Source organism: Anarrhichthys ocellatus, unplaced genomic scaffold (genome assembly GCF_004355925.1).
Source record: "Anarrhichthys ocellatus isolate YVR2014 unplaced genomic scaffold, GSC_Weel_1.0 scaffold21, whole genome shotgun sequence".
Taxonomy (NCBI): Eukaryota; Metazoa; Chordata; class Actinopteri; order Perciformes; family Anarhichadidae; genus Anarrhichthys; species Anarrhichthys ocellatus.
Window position 1 is genome coordinate 3,611,848 of NW_022280051.1, and position 23,666 is coordinate 3,635,513.

General features: G+C 42.1%; 1 protein-coding gene across 1 annotated transcript; it reads right to left on the minus strand.

Annotated features, from left to right (window-relative positions):
• Nucleotides 1-1,767: 1,767 nt before the first annotated feature.
• On the minus strand, nt 1,768-13,030 carry mtpn (myotrophin). The gene is made up of 4 exons (XM_031859215.1): nt 12,666-13,030; nt 10,136-10,249; nt 8,995-9,078; nt 1,768-3,135 (listed from the first exon to the last, which is right to left on the minus strand). The coding sequence occupies exons 1-4, from the start codon at nt 12,729-12,731 to the stop codon at nt 3,049-3,051; spliced, it is 351 nt and encodes a 116-aa protein (XP_031715075.1). The 5' UTR covers nt 12,732-13,030; the 3' UTR covers nt 1,768-3,048.
• Nucleotides 13,031-23,666: the final 10,636 nt, after the last annotated feature.

Below are 23,666 nucleotides of genomic sequence, written 5' to 3' on the forward strand. Positions count from 1 at the left end.
GGGGGGGAAAAAAACACCAGATGAGACACAAAAAGATTGTGTGTGTGTGTGTGTATGTGCACACATCTCTGTGCATGTATGTGGGCACATGTGCTAATTACAGCATCCGGTAATAACTGCAGAGACACTCGGCAATCAATTAGGTCCGATTCCTGAAACTACGTGAGGGGATGAATTCCAAAAATCATCTTCAATAATGTCTTTTGATTATTTCTAGTGTGTCATTTTCTATTTAAATAAAAATGTCCTCAGATTCAGGAGATAGCTTCCTGCAGTTTTCTTTGGGAAACAGCAGGTGGGAGCAGAGTTACGTATGCCTTCTCGTTACACTAATCTTTTCTGATGACTGATGCTCATATTTTTTGCCACGTGAAGAGTGTTTTTGGAGTAACAGAAAGCGGAGAGGTTTGGGAACCACTGATCTTCACAGTACATGACCAGAGCGCTGCATACAGCATGTAAACACGACGCTTAACTAATGATCCCAGGCAGTGTTAATTCCTCCGGGAAAGCCCATGAATTGCCCAAGAAGGCTGTGCAGCCTGTGGAAAAGTAATTCAAGGACTAAATGAAAATGTGTTGCCAATGATTAATTTCACATGTATCATCAGCCTGAATGCTTTCTTCTGCAGACATGAAGATTATTTGATGGCTCGACCAAGACAAAAGGAGAAATGGGGTCTTTTATATTACTAGAATGTCCCAGACAGATAAGAGCGGACCTCGGTTTTTCCTGTTGCTCGCTTTGAATGTAATTTAAATGAGCAAGAATAAGATGGGGGGGGAAGCAGGGACACGAGGCTGTCAACACGTGGCCGAGTCACTTTATCTTGTTGTTTGCCCTACTTTGCAATAATTGATCTGTATTTGTTCTCCGGCCCAGTGTACACAAACATGGCAAGCGGTCCAGAGAGGCATGTGTCCGTCTGATAACCAAAGCACGCCACTGGTCCTTCTCTCTGCGTCCCGGTCTGAAGCTTCCCTCTGGATGGGCTCCTTGGACAGGACCTGATGCAGCTCTTCACCTCACGCTACACGCTTATGTTGATCAACGACACTGTAGTTCCTCTTGAAACAATGAAGCCCGACACTTGGTTGAGTAAAGGATTTTGGGCCTCAACAATCTTGTTTTCCAGAGTGCATTGTGGGCTTAACAATACACATTTTTGCAAGCGGCACATAATTAATTTCACTGAATTTTGTGCACGCGTACAATTTTTGACAGTGTAATACCTCACTGTGGTTCCACTTCTTTCATCATGAGCCTCGAGTTTAATATGTGATGCAGTCGTCACACAAAATGAACCTCCTGAAAGTAACACTGACAATATTTGGTTTGATTGCCATAATTTTCTGTGGATAGTGGTGCATTTTCTGTATGAGAACTAACTTTCCGATACAAATATGGAGCCAGACATTCAGACAAATCTAGTGGGAGGTAAAGTCAGTCTGATCCATAGTGGAAGAGTTTGGGACAGAGTCACAAACACTGATTACGCGGCCCGAGGCTAACAGAATACTAAGGGACAAATTTGTCAAACAGCGTGAACTCTACCTGTTAGTCATCGGATTCTATAGTTCTGGAAAAATGTGGACTGAGTGGCAGTTCCATTTGTGCAAATTGTCAGCTGTCAAATAACTGCAGCTTATTTTCTCCATCAGGATGCTTTGAATCAAAACCTAATTTCTTTCTCAGCTAACCACGCGGAAGCTTTCCCGCCCCAACCATTTTCATTCCTTTTGTCAAATAAAGCTCAGGTGTCAGAATGTTTTATAGATATTTTTATTTCTGTTTTTACAGACTTTTTGTCACAACAAAGTCAGAAAGAGCATCTTTTTTTCTTTTTTTTTTTTGTCCATTACATAGTAGTAATTCATTTTTGAAAGCAACCAAGTGAGGACCAGCGACCATTTCATAGCAGAAAAGCAGAGGCAGTTTTGACATGCAGCGAAACAGGCAGGGCTTCTAACCAAATCCAAGGCAAGGGGAACGCCAACAGCCCCCAACCATCCAGTTCCAACTCTCACCCCGATGAACACATCACACAGAGCCCCCAGAGCCCATCAATTACAAAACACACAGAGAAGCTGCAACAAAAAAAGGAATTATCACTCTGACATCTCACTCCAGGGGTGACCAAAAATCAACAAATTTCTAGAATTCCTTATTCTATTTTGTGCCGTTAATGTTGCTTCGAAAAAAGGGATTCAGTAACAGATTTTAAAATTGAAACATTCAAGTCTTTCTAGTTAACCAGCATGGTGATTCGTCAAGGAGTACAGAATATAGTTTATGCATTACCAACGCAATGATTGGTCAAAAACACTGTTTGATATGTAAGTGATATGCCAAGTAGAAAAGGAAAATTTGACCCCAGGACCTCTCTCTCAGCCAACGTTTCCGAAATTTCATGATTGGAGGAAGTCTATTAAAAAAAAGAAATCACGGTGGAGGAAGAGGCCACAAATAATGAAAGGTAAATATAATTCAACCTTACGTTTCTTTTCAACCGATCTAGTGTAGTACAGTGCAATTACTGTATATTTCATGAGATTAATTCCTGGCCATACAATACTTATAGTGAAGTTGTACAAAATGTTAACACACTATTAATCTATTACCATTTGATTTCCAAGAGAGAACTGCAAATGAGGTGTATTTAAGTGCCAAGCTTTGCGTTTACATTACAGAGTGAGTTCTATTCAGAGCAGTGATTTTAGGATCCAGATGCAAGAGCGCTCCCCCAGTGTTTGGTCCCTAAGGGAGACATAGTTGACAAGTCCTGCTGTTAAATGGCTACAAACAGAGGCCAGAACAAGAGAATCCTATCCCAACAAACTTGGGGGAAAGAAAAGAAAAATAAACATGGTAAAGGAAAATCACCAGACAGACAAATGACCCTCTAACAAACAGACAAAAGCAGTGTTAAGACAGATGCTGATCGGGGTAAAAAGGGGCAAGTCCATCTTCCGTCAGGGGACCACTGCATCCATCTGTCTGTCCGTTCGTTCACCCACCTGTCCAGCCACCCCCCACACTGTGGTGTCTCACTTGAGCAGAGCCTTTATAGCAGCGTCCTCGGCAGCTTCAAAGGCACTGATGCCGTCCGGTCCTTTTCGGTCTTTGTCAGCTCCCTGTGGAGGAGAGGGGACATGAATATTAAATATGCTAAGAAGGTGCATCAAGTCTCCCTCACGGTGTGATGCCAAATCCACTCCATTGAGCCAGGGGTTAAGGTGAGGAGCAGAGACCTCAATCTATAGCCTCTTGTTGAATAACGCGTCCTCTGCCCATTTGCAAGAGGTACCGGACAATCGGAGGGGAGAGTTTTGTGAACATTGGAACACACCCCCTCCCATCTTAGAATAGCAGACACCTGAAAACATTTCACCTGAACAGAGGAGAGTCAGGACTTTGGCTCTCTATGGCCCAGATACTACGTTTAGAACCCGGGTTAACACACAGGTAAGGTTCTTGAGTTCCTGAAATGGTTCCTGGGGTGGAAAGGGACTACATTTGGGAGGTCAAACATGTGCCATGGAGAGCCAACACTGCTTATCAGTGTCTATAATTCTTCCTACAATTGTCTTGCCTATGGCCACACACCCTTATTCATCAGCTATCCTTATGTTAGCAAAACATTAATGGTGAAACTTGTCACTTTTACTTTCCTCTAAATCAGTCACTTATTCAAACAGCACATGCACAATAAAGCCACAGACGCAGAGACAGAATCATTTAAGCTCTGAGGGATAACCGGGTGAATGTAAAAGCTGTGAGTGGACATAATCTTTCAGAGGACAAAAAACGTAAGTAAAGAAGAGAGAGAATGAGACAGGCAACGTATTGAATGCACTGGCAAGAGATTTAATGGGCAACGGAGGCGTGGAGGGGCATGTGGTGGAGAGACGTCCCTTTGTCTGGCCTGCCAACTTTAGCCTCTTAGCAAAGGGCTTACAGCGCCAAGGCAGAGAGAGTCTATTGTTGCGTGGAGAAGCAGGGCATCAAAAACAATGCGACCCAGTTCAAGGGCCCGGCCCTGTGAGGATGGTTGTCTGGGTGCAAATTTCCATGCCACAGGAGCAGCAGAGCGCATCCCGAGCAGGAGAGATTTACCAGGGCTGAGCGGGTAACCTTTCAGATTTGCAACCCTAATTGGTAAGAAGACCAAAGACAAAGTCATAACATGCTTCACCTGTCATTGTCAACACTTATGTTATGATAAAGTCTGGTTGTGTAACAGTCCAACTATGACAACTGGTGACCCCGAGGTCTTCAACAACCGAAAACAGTGGTTTAAACTAATTTTACAGGATCATACTTGCATAAGGGATCCTTTAAAAGGAAAAGTTTGACATTTTGGACACATGTTTATTGGCTTTCTTTCTGAGGGAAGATTGATACCACCCTCACAGCTGTACACAACATGCTCACAACTGGCACAACAACTTAGCTTAGCAAAAAGACTGGGAACGGGGCAACAGCTAGCCTAGCTCTGTCCAAAGGCAATGACATCTGAATAACAGAAAACCAAAAAATTGCTTTTTTTCTTAATGGGGGTTACTGTATGTGCCTTGCTATATTATGTCCTAGAGTTTGGGCTGTTGTTTACTCATGATTTGGAGGTCTACTTCAGTTGGTTTTGATGTCCAGGTCTTCCTATTTCAAAAAGAATATTAAAAGATCATCCTCCTTTTATTTTACCTGCAAATACACAGAGGGTTCCTTCAGCAGAATGTATCTTGTCAGAAACAAGACAGGTCAGAATCATTCCGATAGTGTTTTAATATTTTTTCTGATGAAGTGTTGTTTTATACATATGTTTAAAAACAAAATGCTGAAGTAAAGATAGTGATAAAACATTTGTCTAACCCTTTCACCATCAACACTACGCTTGCCTTGGGACAAACGAGGTGTCTACCTGACAGGCACAATTGTATAACTTGTGTCCACCATCATGTTTGTAACACACACTCATATTGCCCCAAACAGTATTCGCGAGGGTCCGCCACAGATTGATAATCACCATGAGTATTTATGGTTGAGTTGCAATAATATCCGTGGCCCATACTCCTCCCTGTTGCTGCCTCTTAGGATACACCATGCCATCCCCAATGGACATCCAGCTCAGTGGCATACTTCTGACACCACTTACATTAATGAGCTCCCCCCCCCCCCCAACTTGAATAATGACCTCCTCATGAACACCTCACTGTCCAAACATTACCCAGTCAAGGAGAAGCTAGTGGCAAAGTGACACACGGCCTAATGATTAAGAATGGCCTCCCAGGGTGTCTCCAGTCAAACTGAGATGCATCACCAACCTGGATTGTGGAGCCACACGAAGCAGCACTGGGGTAGTAACGTAATGCCACTGACCTGCTAAAGTGTCCATTAACTTTTCATTATGCTTTTAGAGAATGGAATTGAAACTCCTCCCATGCAGAAGTCTTCAGATATAAGGGCAGCCCGAGAATCGCTCAAAACTCACTTGAAATGCAACGCTAACATCCGACCATCGACCTGCTGGCAGCAGTCAAACATTACTGATCTGTAAAAGTGCAAATCTTTAAGACCCGGCGAAAAAAAAGCCAAGGAAAGTCAATATCTGTATTGAGCTGTGTCCGCTCGGGCCTAGTTGAAATGAATGTATTTGGTATGGGTGAGGGAGCTGCATCAAATCTTGCTCAAAATTGAGAAAGGCTGATTGGAGTTCACATGGTCACTTTTCATTATTTAGAAATTAGACAAATCATATGAAGATTCAGAGCTGCAATTAACCTTTTTCTTCAAAACATCAGTTTCTCAATTAATTGCTTGATCATAATTAGCATATGAATTCTTGAGGCCCAAAAAGGTGTATGGTGAGGTTCACAGTGACCTTTTGACTGCCAAATTCTAATCTGTTAAACCTCGAGAGCAAGTGGACATTTGTGCCAAATTTGAAGAAATCCCTTCCAGGTGAGCTTTAGATATCACGCAACACAAAATGGGTTGCGTACGTGGCCAGAGTTACGTGTGGCAAAGCCCATCGGAAGATGATGCCTGCTAGTCTGTTTAAATTCTTACTTATAGACTACTGTGAGCAAAATAAATGGCAAATCCTCCTTTGTATTGAGGACACACAATAAAGACACTTTATAGGGTCAGGTTTAAAAGCCAAGGCAACAACAGGGCAGTTCCTGTTGTTGCCTTGGCTTTTAAAATACAAAATAATACAGCATTTCTTCCTAGTCATGGTTCATGTACAGAGTTTCTCATAGAAAAAAAAGTGTGTGTATTGATGTGTGCATGCCCTTTCATTATTGACTAAAGTTTAACTGGCTGGCCTCTGCAGGCCGTAATCAGCACTCTCGCCAGATCTTACGGCTGGGTCACCTATTGGGGTTAAAATGGCCTTTCATAACTCATTGCCAACAACAGCACAGCACGCAGTCAGGGGGGCAGGGGTCAGCTCCCATGATGCACCAGGGAACCAAGCCATTTTGTCGGAAAACACAAGACTGTCTGACAGTTGAATAGTCCCAATTCAGTATTCTCAGTGGGTTCCCTTTATCCACTTGTAAAGTCGTGGCTGTTGTGCTGCCGGACAGAGTGGATATGCAGCAGCACAGTCAATACGGGGGCTTAGGGACAATCTATTCATCGCATGTTAAGACACACGGCGAGTTTTTAGAGCCGCCAGGGTGAGGTGTATTGAAATCTGGTCCCTGTGGTGACCGATGACCTTTTGGCTGCATCTGGGTGTAAATCCTTGTTGGTGCTTAGTGGAGACGAGTACGCAATATCTTCGCTGTCCACCGTAATCCCTGTTCAGATGAGCTATGGCTGCCTGTCTTGTCTCATATGATACCACAGACAAAGGCTTTTCTTTTACAAAAGCCCAGCCAGCTTTAAATTCCAATGCAGGGGTGGTAATTGCATAGCTGCCTATTTCAGATGTAGAAGAGCTCCTGGCTTTGAGGAGGATGTACTGCAGCTGTGTGGATATGCTCCTGGTAGCAGGGGAAGTAAAGCAAAAAGACTGCAGTCAATAATGAAGACTTAGAAGTATTTAATTATTTAAAAAAGGGGCGGCATGCTGGTTTTAATGTGTGATACGAACATAACATGTGTCATCCAGTCTTGGGTCTGAACTACAGCCTTTACTTCCTCATTCTTAGCAGACATACAGTACCTAAAAGAAAAGGCTTAGGTATCACCAAACTAAGACAAGCAAGAAACCATCTAGTTGTCACAATAATACTTAAAGTCAATACCGCGTATAGACCACAGGTCTGTGTCGAGTAGAAGTCAGCAATGTACCTGCAAATGCTTACCAGTGTTACACAAGCAACTTTTTAAGAGAAGAACTTACGAGGTAGTAAACTGCTATTTTCTTCCTGTTGGCATTGGCTGCTGCTTTCAGTTTATCTCGGAGCCAACAGCACTGCCAGGCCAGCTGACAGCAGTAGCCAGCTGCCGGCCAGCTGCTGGCCGATTGCTTGCAACACTCTGGCTTGTTGATGCGAGGGCCGGGGATGTGTTGATGAAAATGAGGGATTAATACATCCGATGCAAACAGGAATAAGTAAGCAGTGGAGTACCCCGAAAATGTCTCTCTAGCCGAACACCAGTGTTTCCCATACATAGATACTGTTTCCTTTTTTCAAACGTCTGATTCAAAGTGCAGTTGAAACAGAGCCGATTGAAAAATGTGCCCCGAATATGAATATATGATTGTATAGAGTGCAAAAAATGACTTCCCTAATCGGTAACGTGAACGCCTCCTCCCGTCGTCCCATTATTAAGCCAAGATGATGCCACCGTGAAACAACTCTGTAGAGGAGCTTTTATTTACCTTGCCTCATTTAGCCTGGCTGGGAACAGACAGCTGCTCAGAGACACATACTGGTTTGCAGCAGACTTTGACTGTAAACACATGCGAGCCATCTACATGGCATCATGCAGGCGCTGTAGGCTCCTCTCTTGTGACAGTAACTTAAGTTCCAAGCAATAGACTGAAAGTTCACGTTGTTTGCACCCATTGCACGTTTGCAGTTTAGCATGTGACCAGTATGCTTGACTTCCACTCGAGGTTTGTGTGTGATTTGGGTCATGCTACAGATATAAAAAGAGTACTGATCTCAAATCAGGAAGTAGTCAGTTATACAGATCTGTTGTATTCTAATGAGACTCGAGTGTTTAATGATAGAGGTGTACCATAGACAAAGAACTGAAGGAGGTCTTGATAGACAAGTAGCTTTTGTGGCCCTCATTTGTGTGGCATTCACGGTCCACAGGGGAATCAATCCCATTGCAGTCTGGCTCATTTTGGGCAGTGGGGAAACAGAGCTCCAGCCTAGATGGAGCGGAAAATCTGTCATTTATATGAATATGAATGCTGTGCAGGTACTTTGGAGTTAAACAGTCAGGTAAGGTGTACAAGAGGCATTGGATTTCCTATAAAAAAAGCTCCTCCATTAAAAGAGGCTTTTCCATTTGACTGTGATGGAGCGCCACAAATCCGTTTTCTTCTGCCGGATGACGCTTGTCGGATTGGACATTCATTACGGTATGCTTGTTATTCGGTTGCATTTCTGCAGCGTATGCCAGCTGTGCCCGACTCCATATTGTCTCTCTCCTTACAGCTGTGACAACTGTGAGCACATGCCCACATCTATCCGACTAAGGTAGCATTTAAAATAGTCCCAGAGATAAACAACTGAGGGTTGAAGGATGGACAGAAATTTAGACGCAGCAAAGGGCCGTGCATCTATGAATGAAACCACTTCAAAACAAGTGAACAGCAGCAATACTGTGTCATGCTCTGTGAACATTCCAGTACAGCCTCCACAGGACTGTGTTAAAGGGCCTTTTGTCCAGCGAGTTACCTCATCAGCACTCATATGGAGCCTCGGACACATCAACATGCACCGCGGGGTGAAGGACACTAGGACATTACTATGTGCAGACACATGATGCGAGCATGCATATCACATAAAAGTACCAACCTTTTCTAGCAGGACCTTGACACAGGAGGCGTGACCCTCGAAACAGGCAGAGATCAGTGGAGTGAGCCCGTGTTTGTCTGGAGCCTGTGGGGGGGAGCAGGTGGGAAAGGCATGAGTGGATAACAGAAAAAAAATGTTCCTTTGAGAAAAGCATGAGCCGATCCTAAGCACAACCCCGAGCCTCATACACAAGAGCACATCTATCTTTTTCTCAAATAAGAAAAAGAACTCCTGTGAGAGAGGTTTTACTTCTCCCTTAAAGCGAGAAATGAAAAGACGCGCACTGCACTCCAACGCTATATTTATCTCAAATGTTTCAGAAGCTGAGCTGGTTATCAAGAGAAATTGAGAAATGCTCAAACATATTGGGGCTTGGGAGGCAAAGCAAAGACTTTATGTTGGTGCAACTTTAAATCCTTGTGTCTGTGAAGACCGGACCAGTGGATGTTATGGTGTTGAGCTGTTGTATCTAATCTCAGGCAAGCGGGGGAAATGCACCAAGCTAATGTGGGAGCTTTGAGCATCAGGAAGCATCCTAGAAACTCTACAGTACAGAACACCATTGATGTACAAATAAAAAAACAACCATCGAGGCTTTGTAAATTGCTCTGGAAATTATTTATCCAAATTTGTTTCACGCACACATCACAAAGCTTTGTTTCTTTCCAATGGAGTTTCATGCTGCTTGCACATACAATTCTACTGGTTACTGAACAGGCATATGAGACCTTTAGAAAAAGCTGTAAATTACAATAGAGCTCCATCCAAATTACAGATGTCAATACTGTTGGATGGGTAAGTGCCCTTTAAGTGGATCTGGATCAATCGACAACAACAACACCAGAAGAGACTATTGCAGCTCAGAGGGCCCATCAGGCTAAAGGTCTGGAAACAGACAATTGTTGAATGAGAGAATGGACACTAGCTGAAATAGCATATGATATACTGGTTTTAACAGACTACCTGAAGCCTATTGTTAAACTGCTTGAGCTAACATGAACATTATCAATTTGTTTGAACTTGACTATGAAGGGAAGTAGACATGTCAAACTGTTATTTTTTTGTGGGCATTGTAACAATGGACAGTATGCAAATTAATGCAAAAAATAATGTGATGGTAGTTGGTCGTTGTGGCTCTTACATTAATATCTGCTCCCTTAGAAATGAGGTACTTCACCACATCTGTCTGACCAAAGTCTGCAGCATAGTGCAGAGGCTTCCTCCCACCTTCCAGGGTCCGGTTTACATCGTCGGCCTGGAAAAGAGAGACAACACAATAACAGGGCTGAAATGAATACAGTGTATGGCACAAGCCAACAATATGCATCAAAGACGGATCCGAGGACCCCATTCGCTCACTGTTGATACAAGCTCACACTGACATACAAAAGACAAACAATTACATGCACCATCCTTTGCCCTTCATTTCCCTGCTGTGATGCTGTTGGTCCTCAGACAGCTAAGAGAAAAGACAGACAGACTCACCGCCCTTCCTCGTTCCATTAACCACACATACAATACCTAATGGAAGACGTATCAGTAACAGCAAGTTCCACATTTTCTCAAAAACTGCACTTTGACTACGACTAACGAATTGTTGGGGTAAAAAAAACATTCATTAGTAGAGATGCACTTTTCTTGGCCAATTCTAATTTTTTTGAAAATCTAACCTGCCGATTCCCACAGTCCTGGAGTCTTCCAGCAAAATAGTTTCAAACATCCCGAAGTCAGTGTATTCCTTTTACTTTGTTATTGTCATCCTACGTGTTTTTTTGCATAAAAACACAGTTTGAAATACTAGGAAATAAATAATTTACCAAAAAAGTTTAAATTATGTATTATATATGCTGCTTAAAGCTAGTGTTAGTAAGTTAAACAGGTCATAATTTCCCCTCTAATATCTAGTTTATATTGCTGGGAAAATATCTCCTTCAAAAGAACCAAATTTATTCAAGTTTCTCACCAAAAACTACATTTGAACACGAGAGCATTATAATTTACTTTTGCAAAACTCTCATTTATTGAGTAGAGATTGAACGCACCATAAGGCAAGTTAATGCAACCTTCGTTAACTTTAGCCATTGTGCTACGTGCAGTCGGCAGACGAGCCGATAACCGATTAGTGATCAGATCAGCTTGCTCAGAGGCAAGTATGGAAAAGGATTACAATATCATAAGTGTCTGATTAGGTTTGTTGTTTCTTTTCAAGGCTAATTTTGGACTCACAGTTGTGACAAACTGTATTATTTATGTTTATGTCTTTTTCAAACAGACACATGTGTGCCGACGTAGAACTATCTCGCGGCACACGTATTTAAATATGACTGACAAGAAAAAAAATCTTTGCATTTATAGTGGTGAAAATATGAGTGATTGGAGCATACCGATCATGCAAGGAGGGTGTTGAAATGGATTACACTGCAAGAGTGGCTTTAAAATACACTGGTTAGTTGCAATGGATTCTGTCAGTGACCAAAGCTTACAGAGGATAAAGTGTTAAGACATTCAAGAGACTGATTTTGGGCATCGAACAGGCTACTGATTGACGAGTCCAATGACAAAATGACAGTCTATGTTTGGATAAAATCTTCATGTGTATTTAAACTTGACCTAGAACATACACTTTTCAGATGTCTATATGAAATAACGATATATTATAGCCTATTCTAAGAATTTATTAGGCATACTAGTGTAACTATCCTGTTTGCAAGTAAAACTATAAGCAAACATCAAATCAATGTACACAATAACCTAATGTAGGACTGTATGTTAAAGCAAAAAATGGCCTCCTCCAGCAGAGGCAAACGCCAGGTTTTAATCTAAAAAAGCAGAAGACACTGTAGGCTCTGTAGTGAAATCAGTGTGGCCTAACAGGCACTTATAGGTGATTACTTTTCTATCAGTGTCTGCCAAAACAAGACTATGTTGGCGAGTGTGGAGGGTGCCGCCGGATTTGCTGTAGCAGAGCCTCCTAGCTAGCTAGACACTGCTAGAGCACGGGCCCGTGTGGTGGTTAAGTTGGTAGCTCACTTATCCCACAGCACCTTTCTACCGACAATAACGCGTTGTCAACAACTATTGTCGTTGCTGCAGCTGGATTTACAATAAACACGACGGTAGCAGTCAACGCTAGCTGTCTACATACAATGTGTACCACCACGTACCAGCTGATGTTGTTGTTGGTATGCTTACCAACAGGTTGCCTTCTGCGGAAAGTGTCAACTATAGCGTTTTGCCAGCCGAACTAAACATCTAAACCCACAAAGTATAATGTTAATGACGATAGTTATACGGCTAGAGTCTAGATAGTTAGCAAAACACTGACCCACTATTGTTTAATCAAGACTACGTTAGCACTGTGTGTTGCTAACTATGCTAACTTGACATTAATACTTACACTCAGTCCACGCTAACGTGTTACGACAACCTTGAATATTTTGAAACGAGTACAAGCTTAGCTAAAGCTGTATAAACTACAAATAACGTTACGATGCCATCCAGCCATACCTAATAGCTTGCTTGTGTTAGATTACCTAACTTAACATTACCCAACTCCAGCTAACTGTAGCTTGCTAGCAAGCTAGCTAACCAGTCTGCTAACTCACGTTAGTTAGCTAAGCAGCCACTCACTGGACAAAAATAAAAACAGTCAACACACATAGTCGTCTTACCGTTACCAGTTTGGCTTCCACCTCATCCAGGTCCCCGGTCTTCAATGCCCACACCAAATCTCCCATCTTCCTGTGTTTGGCTCAGGTGATGCTGCTTCCCTGCTGCAGGCAGTTGTCAAGTTAAATGCTAGTGCGTTAAAAGTTAGCTTGCTATAGCTGAAAAAAACTCTTCCTGTCGTCGCGGGTGAGGACGGTTGTAGGACTCGACTGAATAAAAACCTCCTTTTAATACCTAAGAAAGCTATTTTTGTTGGATTTGGCGTAACCCCCCCGAGGAATGGCAGGTAAAAATAAGCTCAAAAGAAGTTCTGAAAGGCAAAGTAGCCGAGAGGGATCCGCCTTTCTGCATGCCAGAAGTGTTTCCGTTGTGGTTACCCGGAAGTGAGGTAATCGTTATGTTGCGCTGTACAGTCTATGCAGGTGCTACCGGTAAAATGATAAACACTGAAATATTTTGATATTACATTTTGACAATTAAAACTTGAAAAATATTTCCCAAAAGATATCAAATAAATTGCAATCATTATTTTTATCCTTATTATATCATAATTTCGAAAAAAATAGAGGCTATAGGCACATGAATATTCAATATTATAGTAACAATTTAAAAATAATTAATAAAAACTGTACATCAACAATTGATGGAACTTAAATACATCAAACTAAGATTAGATTCCTCGAAAATATCATATTTTAAAGTTGTGTTGCTGTAATTTCAATGCTGAATGAGAACAACAACTGAGAGACTTGTGAAGTCCATTTGATGATTATTTCATCGTCGGAGTTGCAGGTTGCCTTTGATCAAATCTTTTGATCATAGTTAATTTCCTGTGACAGCCCGACCTGCTACAACATGCTGGAACAAGACACTACATGTTTTCTGTTTTACCTGCACTCTGACCTCCCGTCAGAGATTAATTAGGTTCTAATATACATATGTATGAGAGAGTGGGACCGGCCTCAGAGAGCCTGTGGACCTTATGACTGATGATACTTTGGCTGTGCGCCTTGTGCATCATTATGCACCCGGGGACCCGAGGCATTAATGCAGCAACTCGTGGAAGCAATCTGCACTTTCAGGGCCATCTCCATGTCATCCACCATTTGAATAATTGCACAAGAGAGGACCAGCTGCAGAAAGACAACATAGCAAGAGGGGAAAAAAATATTGTTTTACCTTGATCTGTAAAGGATCAAGGGCACACAACTGCCTTTTTGCCATAGCGTCGCCATTAGAGCCTCCTACATCTGCCCCCCCCCAACCCCCAACTGTGTACATCCTCTCTCCAGTGAATATGTTTCAACACTATCATTGCATGAAATCAGCAGCCAATTTGTCCATAGGATGAAGAGGACAATAACAGACACCATTTTGAAAAAAATTCAATACGGCAGTGTGATGAGAATAAAAATGCCCCTAATTAGATTCAATCGCACTCCCATCCTACTCCTATAGCTCTCCTTTACAACATCCTGCCCCTAGTCACCTCTCTCTCTCTCTCTCTCTCACACACACACCCCAACACTATACGCATACAACAGACTGAAACACTGGTATTAAAACTCTTTTATGTGATAGTAATAAACTGCCCTCAGAGTGTATGTTGCAGATTTTACACCCAAATGGTAATAAGGACACAGACAGTTACTGCAGGTTTCTCCTGCCTTTATGCTAATGTGACTGCTTTTATGCTAATGTGACATATGCCTGAAATGAGTCCCAGAATGGTTAATCACAAGTTCACATGTGGCTTAAATCAATTGCAGCCTAACCAGTCATGCCTTGCCGTAATGATGTCCTCTTACTAATGTCTCATTACAAATTCTCGAACCAGTTTCGATCAGAAAATGTATGCTTTATTTCACATGAACTCTAGTAGCAGGATGTGTATTTTTTTACATCATTTATAGGGAAGGTTTGAATTTTGCAGTCTAAATATCACATGTTACTGTGAGTAAAAGTAAGCCCCTGGAATGTGAGGGAACAGCACAATGTTTTTTTTAATATATGGACGCCAGGGAGAAAGCTTTCCGCCTGACAGAAATGTTAAAGTAATTCCATCCATAGGCATGACAGCGTGGCATCATCATTTTTCAATCTATTAGCAGCGCTCAGGCAGCAGAACTACATTGTGCTGTAGTTCTGCTGTACATTGTACATTAATGCTGAAGCTGAAATGATACATTGAGGATTATTTATTGTGTGTGAAGGAGAAAACACACTATTGAATAGCATCCGTAAGGGAATACCAAACTAATACAAAAGGCTTTTTACAAGCAAAAATGTGAAGTAATGCTACTTTACTTGAGACTTACCTCACTTTATTTCCAAGGGCAATATTTTTTGTGCTCTGCTACATTTAACTAATCTGACATCTGTAATTGCTAATTATGGATGGAAAGCAGATTGGGTACATTTGCATAATGTATTCATATATATATATATATATATATATATATATATATATATATATATATATATATATATATAAGACATTTACACAGCTAACAAGCATCTTTAGCATTGCAAAAATTTGTTAGGGTGTTCGCCAAAGTTAGCTGCTGTTGCTAAGACAGAGAAAGGTCTCGAACAAATAAAATTTTCTCCAGATATATCTGTCTGAAAATGCCATTTCAGTGTCAGAATGTTAGTGGAAGATATAGCTTGTGACAAATGGTCCAATATTTACGCTGGTGGCTATGGGGTGAAAGAATCATTCATAATCTGTGTTCACTCCTCCCATTGGAGTTAAATAGACTCAGGACTGTTATCTCTGTCTCCTAAAACTCATGTGACACAGATACAGGAAACTGACTCTCAGTGGGATGTCTTCTTCTTTAACTGTCTCTGGTAGTAGCTTTACATTTTCAATTGTAACATTGGTACTACAACCTCAGTAAAAATGTGAGTACTATTTCAACTGCTACCTGTGGACTAATACTGCATCCACAAAATTAGCGTCAGTTTCTCCTATTGGTGTTCTGTGTGCAGACACCTGCCAACATTGAAATATAAAATTCTTGTTCAGTTTTTAACCTCTTAGACTTTCCATACCTTCACCAACAATAACAGTGCATGTTGCAAAATGAAAGAGGACATCTGAAGAATGCTGGTATGCCAAATAAGTGAGAAATCTGCAGGATATACATATAAAGATACACAAGACTGGCTTTAAACCGTTCCTTTTGTTCTGCATGGTACATATAATTAACAATAATTAGAAGAGTTTAAGTTCTGGCCATGTTTGCGAAATAAAATAATCGTATATCCTCTTGTGATCTGCTCATTCTCCCCCTCTGCAGTATTTCTTGAGACCATCCTCATCAAGTTGATTAGTGTACTGAAGGGTAATCCATACTAAATTGGTTTAATCCATCTATCTCAGTTGTACATGGCCTTGTCTTTGTCACGGCTAAATGTAATGTGATTAGGGAGGCCTGCTGTGACTGTTGCAGACACCCAAGGTATCCTGACTTGATAGCTCCAGCACAATCCTGGGGATTCACTGAGAGTGGCCTAAATGTCAGATCTGTTTGCCAAGATAGCAACTACTAAGCCTAAGATTGTCAGGACATAGGGATTTATACAGTTTAGTGTAGTGTAGCTGCTATCATGCCAGCACCTGGAAAGTCTGTGAAACATGAAAAGTTGCTTGAAATCAAACTGAATTTTAGCATAAACCCTGGCTCAGGAGTTAGAGCGGGTCTACCTTTAATCAAAATGCTGGTGGTTCGATCCCTGGCTCCTCCTGTTCGCATGTTAAAGTGTCGTTGAGAAAGACACTGAACCTCCACCACCATTGGTGTATGAAGGTGTGTGTGAATCAATGAGTGAGAGGCAAATCATAAAGCGCTTTGTCTGAAGGTAGAAAGGCACACTATAAAGGCAGTCAATTTGCTGTTTGGCAGTGTGTTTTGTGTGCTGGAAACAAGATCGATGAAATACTTAAATGGTGAAGCTGCAAAAAATTATTTGTGGTTTCATCACGATGTCTGACCACTTTCACATTACACATGGTAATTTGATCCAAATAAGAAAAAAACACTTATTTTTCTTAGCTTCTTTTAGAGATGTGGAAAGAAAACATCATGAATACACATGTTTTTCTACTTTGTCTATGAACGGCTGTAGATTTCTCCTAAATTCAACAAAAGTTACCGTCAGATGATGTCTCATTTCAACAGAGAAATTCAGAAAACTTGCTTTACAAAAAAAGATTGTCTTAATCAGCTGGGGAAGTTTCATGGAGATATCAATTAGTCAGCATTTCTTAACCATTTAACCTGTAGTGTCTTGCAGAATGTGTATGTTTATAATACTCAACAGCCGTTTTCTCAAAATTAGTTTTTTCTCAGACTGTGAGCCAGAAATCTCCACCGAACTCCATCAGTTTCTTTCCTGTATACACTGATGGTTTTTATTGAGTGGTTTGTTCATATGTCATTCGCAGCTTGATTTATTTTGTTCCTTAAAACATTGCCAAAATTGTTGTTGTTTTTTAGCTCTAATTACAGAAGTTTCTCAGACATCACAAATTGAATTCAACATTTTTATTGTTCATATTTGGAAGTGTGGGATGAACCGGACAACCCGGAGAGACCTTTGTTAGATGAGTAAGATGATGACTAACACAGCAATTACACCTGCAATAGTCATGCAATAGAGCAGAGCAAAAGGCCAGCCCATGGAGGGCCCTTCAGTGATGGCGAGTCCCTCCGTCGTCTGGTTTACCATCTCTTTGTGTGGGAGACCCACTCTTCTTGGCTGTGGTTCTGGGGAGCGTCACACTTGATCATCACTCTCACTGTGAGAGCAGGGTGACGTGCTAACGTCAGCAGGCTAACATGCTTATGTTAATATGCATTTCTTAAGCACAACTTCAGTGGTTTCTGTTTGTATTGTATTTCAATTTTTTTCCTCGCAGAGAACTTGTTGCTAAGATCTGTGTTGCATGCAAAAGCACCATAACTAAGTTCGGGATGAGAGCAATTTCCGCAACTCCCAGTAACGTTCCACCCATGATTGATTTAAAGCTCCAACCTCTCGATCACAGCTGGTCTGTTGTACTCAGATATTGCACACGGAGCAAATTTGGTTTCTAAACCGGGGAATGTATAATGACGGAGAGGGCGAGTATCATCTGGTTTTTCCGACTTCTCTATTTGAAAACTTTTGATAAAAGGGGTTGCAAACAGGACTCTATTTGATGAATCTATACAGCGGGAATAAAAAAATGCAGTTTGGAAAAGTAATAAAAACTGGTAACTGCAGGGGAGCGTGTTGAGTGTTGAGGGCAGAGGAAACATTGCTAGTAAATAATTTCCCATCCAATTGACCCATAACCTTTGGAGCTTAATCTCAAGAGAAATTAAGCCTCTGTTGATGCCTGCAATGCTGAGATAAAGGAATATTACTTCATGAGGCAATGGGCAGTCATGCTAGATAGTTGATAGCATAACTTCTGTAGGTTATGTTGTTGAACACTTGCGGAGACCCCTGCACATTAAAGGTCATTTTGACTATCACACAGATTCATGAACAAGGCTGCCTTAGAAAATGAACAGACAAGCTGTGATTGAATGAACCTATCGAGGACCTGAGGCTTTTAAGGGCCTTAAAGCACCATGGGTCTTTAAAGTCAACAAATGGACACCGTTAATTCTGTAAATATCCTGTTTGGCAGGTATGTGTTCTGATATATCTGGCGGACTCATCGTTGTTTACATTACATTACAGTCATTTAGCAGACGCTTTTATCCAAAGTGACTTACAATTCAGAGTCTATCACATTTCTACACCATAGGCACAGCTACGGGAGCAATTTTGGGGTTAAGTGTCTTGCTCAAGGACACTTCCACATGCGACTAGCGGAGCCGGAGATTGAACTGCCGCCCCTCTGATTGAAAGACGGCCCTGCTATCCACTTAGCCACAGTCGCCCCGTTTAGGAGAGCGGTCTATGCGGCCTCTGTGGGCAGACGTATGCCGTTTCCTTTGACTCCACACGCTGCCCCCCTCTAGAGGTCAGGCCATAGACACTGCTTCCATAATAGGAGCGTGGGCAAGAGGAAATAAGCAAGGCACAGGACAGGACCTGGCAAGCAGAGGCACACTGACGTGAACCCCGCATTCATTCCTCTCTAACAGTCACGCTGAGAGTGGGTTTTTAAAGCACAGATGTGTGAAGACATTGCAGTCCAAGAAATGTTCTCTGACGCTCCATGAAAGTGGACGGATCTCTACAAATTCCCTCATGGACTATGTGATAAAATTGCAACCAAGAGACCAGGATCATCGCTGTAATTCTCGAATGCTTACAACCCCTAATAAATCGAGCAGAGACACCCGTAGCTGTCCGTTGTTCACCTGTATCAGCTTCCATCATCCGGACCTCACTTCCATCAGGCAGTGCTCTGTCCCATCATCCATCACTCCGAGGTGTTGTCCAATAGCGGCTGTCCCTGATTGCCCCTGACTAGCCCTGACTTGGTGCTTGTGCTCTCCGTAGTAGATGCGAGTCCTGATAGGATGTGACAACTTTATTAGGCACAAATCAGGCCGGACGTATGAGCAATGTGCGCCCCGAGCTGTGGTTTTTGTCACGGGTGGGATTCTCTCTCTTTTTATCCATCTCTTTTTATTCGAAGCCTACGAGCCTTTCTCAGACATAATCGGCCCTCCCCCAACTCTCGATCATCTACTACAGGGGCCCTTCAGGGGACATATGGTGGCTCGGATTGTTGGCCCTGTCAGTGCTGAATACCGTCAAGCCCATCACAAAAACGACCGCACATGTCACTCCTGACCATCGTTAGCTCCAAGTCTCATCACATGACATAGCTCATCAGCCCGTCCACCCCGTGCTGCACATATAAAGCCAGCTGTAGAGGTTCATCTTCTATAAATCCTTTTGACTGTCATGGATCAGGGGGAATAAATCTGAAGGCACTGAAACCAGGATTGGCTTTCGTAGTAATAAATGAGTACAAGGATAAATAATGATTTTCCATAACTCCGTTATATTCCATTTATGCCAGGTGGGCTGATTTATTTCAGAAGGAGAAATCCCCTCGTCAGTATGTCACATGCGCTGGGTTAAACAGAGGGAATCCTGAGGAGATTAACACAGGCATGTTCCCAAAGCTCCTCACTCGAGAGCAAAATGGAAATCGTCCAATTTCTCAGAGAAAAAGTTTAGGCAAATTGAGCAGTATTACGGACGGAGAGGGAAGACAAAAAGGGATTTGGTGCATAATCAGTTTCTCTGCACTTCAGGAGCATTCACTCTGGCTTTGTGAACAGTTCAGTTCATCTCTCGGGGGGGGGGGGGGGAGATCAGAAAAGAAAGAGGCGATGACAGAAAGCATGGACAATTTCCATAAGTCCCTTCTTCTCTTCACATATATATATTCAAGCGATTGTCTTAAAAACAGGCAAAGTGATGAGTCCTTTTTACAGTTACAATACAAGAATGTCCTATTTTTTTAGCTCTTTATACGTAGTTGTCGATCTCAGCTCAACTTAAGAATAAATTAATAACAAGACAAATTAAATGAATCGCCAAAGAACAAACTGTCTTATAAAAGAGCTTCAGCACAAACCTCCAGGAGGTGTAGCGCTGCATTGGAGGACTAAGCACGTTTCCTCCCCAGTGATCGATTAAAGCGGCAGAGACCACCTCCGTCATAGCACAGTTTCCCACAGAACCACAAAAAGTTAGATCAATGCACAAATATGACATATATCTATGTATATTTGCCACTTCAGAAGGAATATCAAGCTTGTGTTTCAGAAAGTAGTGGCATATTTCCAGAGGTAAACTATTCCATATGTCATTTGTTGATCAGCAACCAAGAAAAATACTTGTAATTTCAAGATTTCGCCTCTTTTCCGGTTCCACAGAACACCTCCATTTATATGAGTACACAGTCGCTGTAGGTCCCCTGTAGCCAGAAATAAGACCAAATGGTTTTTCCTCATCTCCATATGTGCGCTGTTGACTTGGCACCCAGTTGGATTTTTAAAAGATGCAGCTACATTTTCAGTTTTATTCTTCTACTTGTTTTCAGAGAGGCAGCTCTATCTGGACAACATCAGAGGCGGTTGTGTAGTTTCTTGCTTGGGGAACGAATAATGCATCATCGAATATATCAACTAAAATGCACAATTTTATTGTTTTCTCCAATCTATATCATGAATGCTGTAAATGAGAATATTGCACATTTGTTTTCACTTTGTCGCACTCAGCTCAGTTATTATTTCTCAATGTGACCCCTGTTGAATTCTCCTCTGCTGATTCGGCAATCCACAGACGGATGATAAGGGAAATGATCATTATAAGGGCCATAACTTTTGAAGACCACAAATAAGAGAGTCCGCCCTATCCTATTAGAAATAAAAAAACACCTTTCTTTACTCCCTTGTTTCTCTGCTGCTATAGATATTAACATCTGTGTGTTGTGTTCGTTAGGTTTGTTTAGTGAGCGTTTAAAATCAACGTTTTACGAGGAAACACAGGGGTGTAAACTGTGAGACTGGAGAGAGAGGGTGTGGAGCATGTGAGCATGAGGCAAAGGTGTAATACCATTACAGTTTACTGTATTGCTGCACACAGGTTAGAGACCCTGTAGCTGGGAGCAGTATAGCAAAGCCCGGGAGACGGAGCAGTGGCTCCATGGAGGAGCCCACGCTCAAAATTAAATGAACAGGAGATGGGCTCATTAGCACTCGGCTGGTTACTCAGGGAGCCTTCCAGCATGTCCTGTATATGCTATAGGCAATACAGGCAAGGCTGTCAGAAAACGGTTTTCTCAATTGCAGAGCAAATCAGCAGACTGTAGGCTCAAGGTTCTATAGTGAAGCCTGTCTCCAATCCAAATCTCTTGGGAATGGAGTGATGCGTATTTCTATTCATTATGAAAAATGTTTTTCTGAAAATATACAAGTTAATTAAAAATGTACACATCAATCCAAGGCTTGCCTCTCGCACATGATTCAAAGCAATATCCAAGGTTAGCAAAGTGAAGCTGCAATCTTTAAGTTCCATCAGCATTTTTCCACAGCACTCATTTAGTCACAGTCGGAAAAGCACAGGCAGCACTAACAACATTAACGATAAGTCTGTTTTATTCAAGAGTCAGTAAGTCGTGACGGTGAGCCAGCATGCACGATACCAGGACCCTGAGACTGAAGCAGCAAAATGGAATCCAGACATCGTTCATTGTTTTATCTGGTGTTCCAACATGGGAAAATACTAAATCTGTAACAATCAGGCTGCATTTAAAAAAAAGTACGTCTCTTAAAACAACAGTTCAAAAAATACAGTGACGTGCGAATTAATCACACAAAAAACGCTCCCGATGTGTACAGGCCTCTGGGAGAAATCAGGGACTATAAACTTGTTTTCCGTTATGTTTATATTTCAAATAATGTGTTCCAAAAACCTGGAGTGATCTGCCCATCCTGAAACTTGATGTGTAACTTAAACTGTGTTTGATGGCAGGTTTTTGTATAATTTGGAGGTAATGCACATTAGTAATCGATGTACAGTGCTCAGCTGATAAACTGTGATTGTCCTGCTTCAGCAGCATGTTCTCTATACAATGACTGTAAATCAGACCTTGTAGCGTTGTGTAGTGGCGGTGTGTCTGAATGTTGTGTTCAGCATGTTCGCTCTTCAGACTCCACGCTCCATTGTGCTCGGCGGTGCCATCACAGCACACCTCCAGTCCACAGCTCACCACCTCCTCCTATAGGCGTTCTCTATTTCCTCCTAATCTCCACTCCCAACCCTCAATCTCCTGCTAAAGCAATCTAGTCTGACGCGCCGAACAAGAGCCAGAAGATTGCAGTCCATTCGGTGAGCGATTCCAGTAGAAAGACTCCATGATTTCCCCCTATAAATCCGTTTGCACTGGCTGACCATGCTGTTCAAAGCAACGAAATGATGACTAACCTGTCATTAGCATCATAATGCCTGTGTACCTGATCCTACATGTATCTAAACGCACAGGCGAACCAAATTGAGACAGTTCAGTTTGCAAACGTGGCATTGCTTTTGATCCAGGGCCTGACTATGTGCCTCATTTGCATAATTGTAATTACCTGTGTGGGCAGGAGCCCGGCTGCCGCCTCAGGTAACTACCAGATGAGGCCGTTCTTCCTCCCGTCGTCCCCGCTCCGCTGTGAATCACCTTAAATTGCCCGGTCTAAACACCTTGCACAATCTGGGCGAGTAACAACTTCAGAGGCTCTGCTTTCCTTAATGACACATTTTGCCCAATGCTGCCTGAACTGGGTTTTGAAGAAGAGGAGAAAATCAGCAAGGTTCCCTTCCTGCTGACCAAACACTTTTCCTCTGACTTGATGCACTGCTCCCATTTTTTCCCTCCAGCGTGCTCTGCTGTCGCTTTCTACCGAACATCCTTATTACTGATGTGGGTACAGAGTTGATCTCATGCCAGGGCTAATCAATTTCTAAACATTTTCCCAAAATCATAGTGCCAATACCTTTCTGGAATTATTGTTTTTGTGTCGCCAGAAGTCAAAAACAATAGTTTATTGTGCGTTGGGGTCGATGCTGAACTCTCACATCGTTCATTCAAGCTCTGCAACATGGATGAGCCAACTGGGCTGAACAAGCTTGTCTCATTTATGTCTTTTCTCCTCATGATTAAGCACACATGAAAGAGAATGATTTACATCACTTTAATGTGAAATGTGTTGATTAGAAAAAAATCACTCGCTGCTTGCAGAAAAAAACCACGCAGCATACTTTGACTGCCAAGAACTACCAGCGCTTCAAAAATCACCGCTTCTTCATTTAATCCAACTTTTACAAACGGGGGGGGGGAAATATATTCAGCAGCAGATTCATCACGGCTCAAAGTGAAAATCGGATGAGAACAAAGTTCACCTCTGGAATGCAAATCAGGAACTTTTTGACGTGAATGAATCTGTTAGAGCTCTACAGAGCTCATCATCAGCGGAGCTCGGGAAATG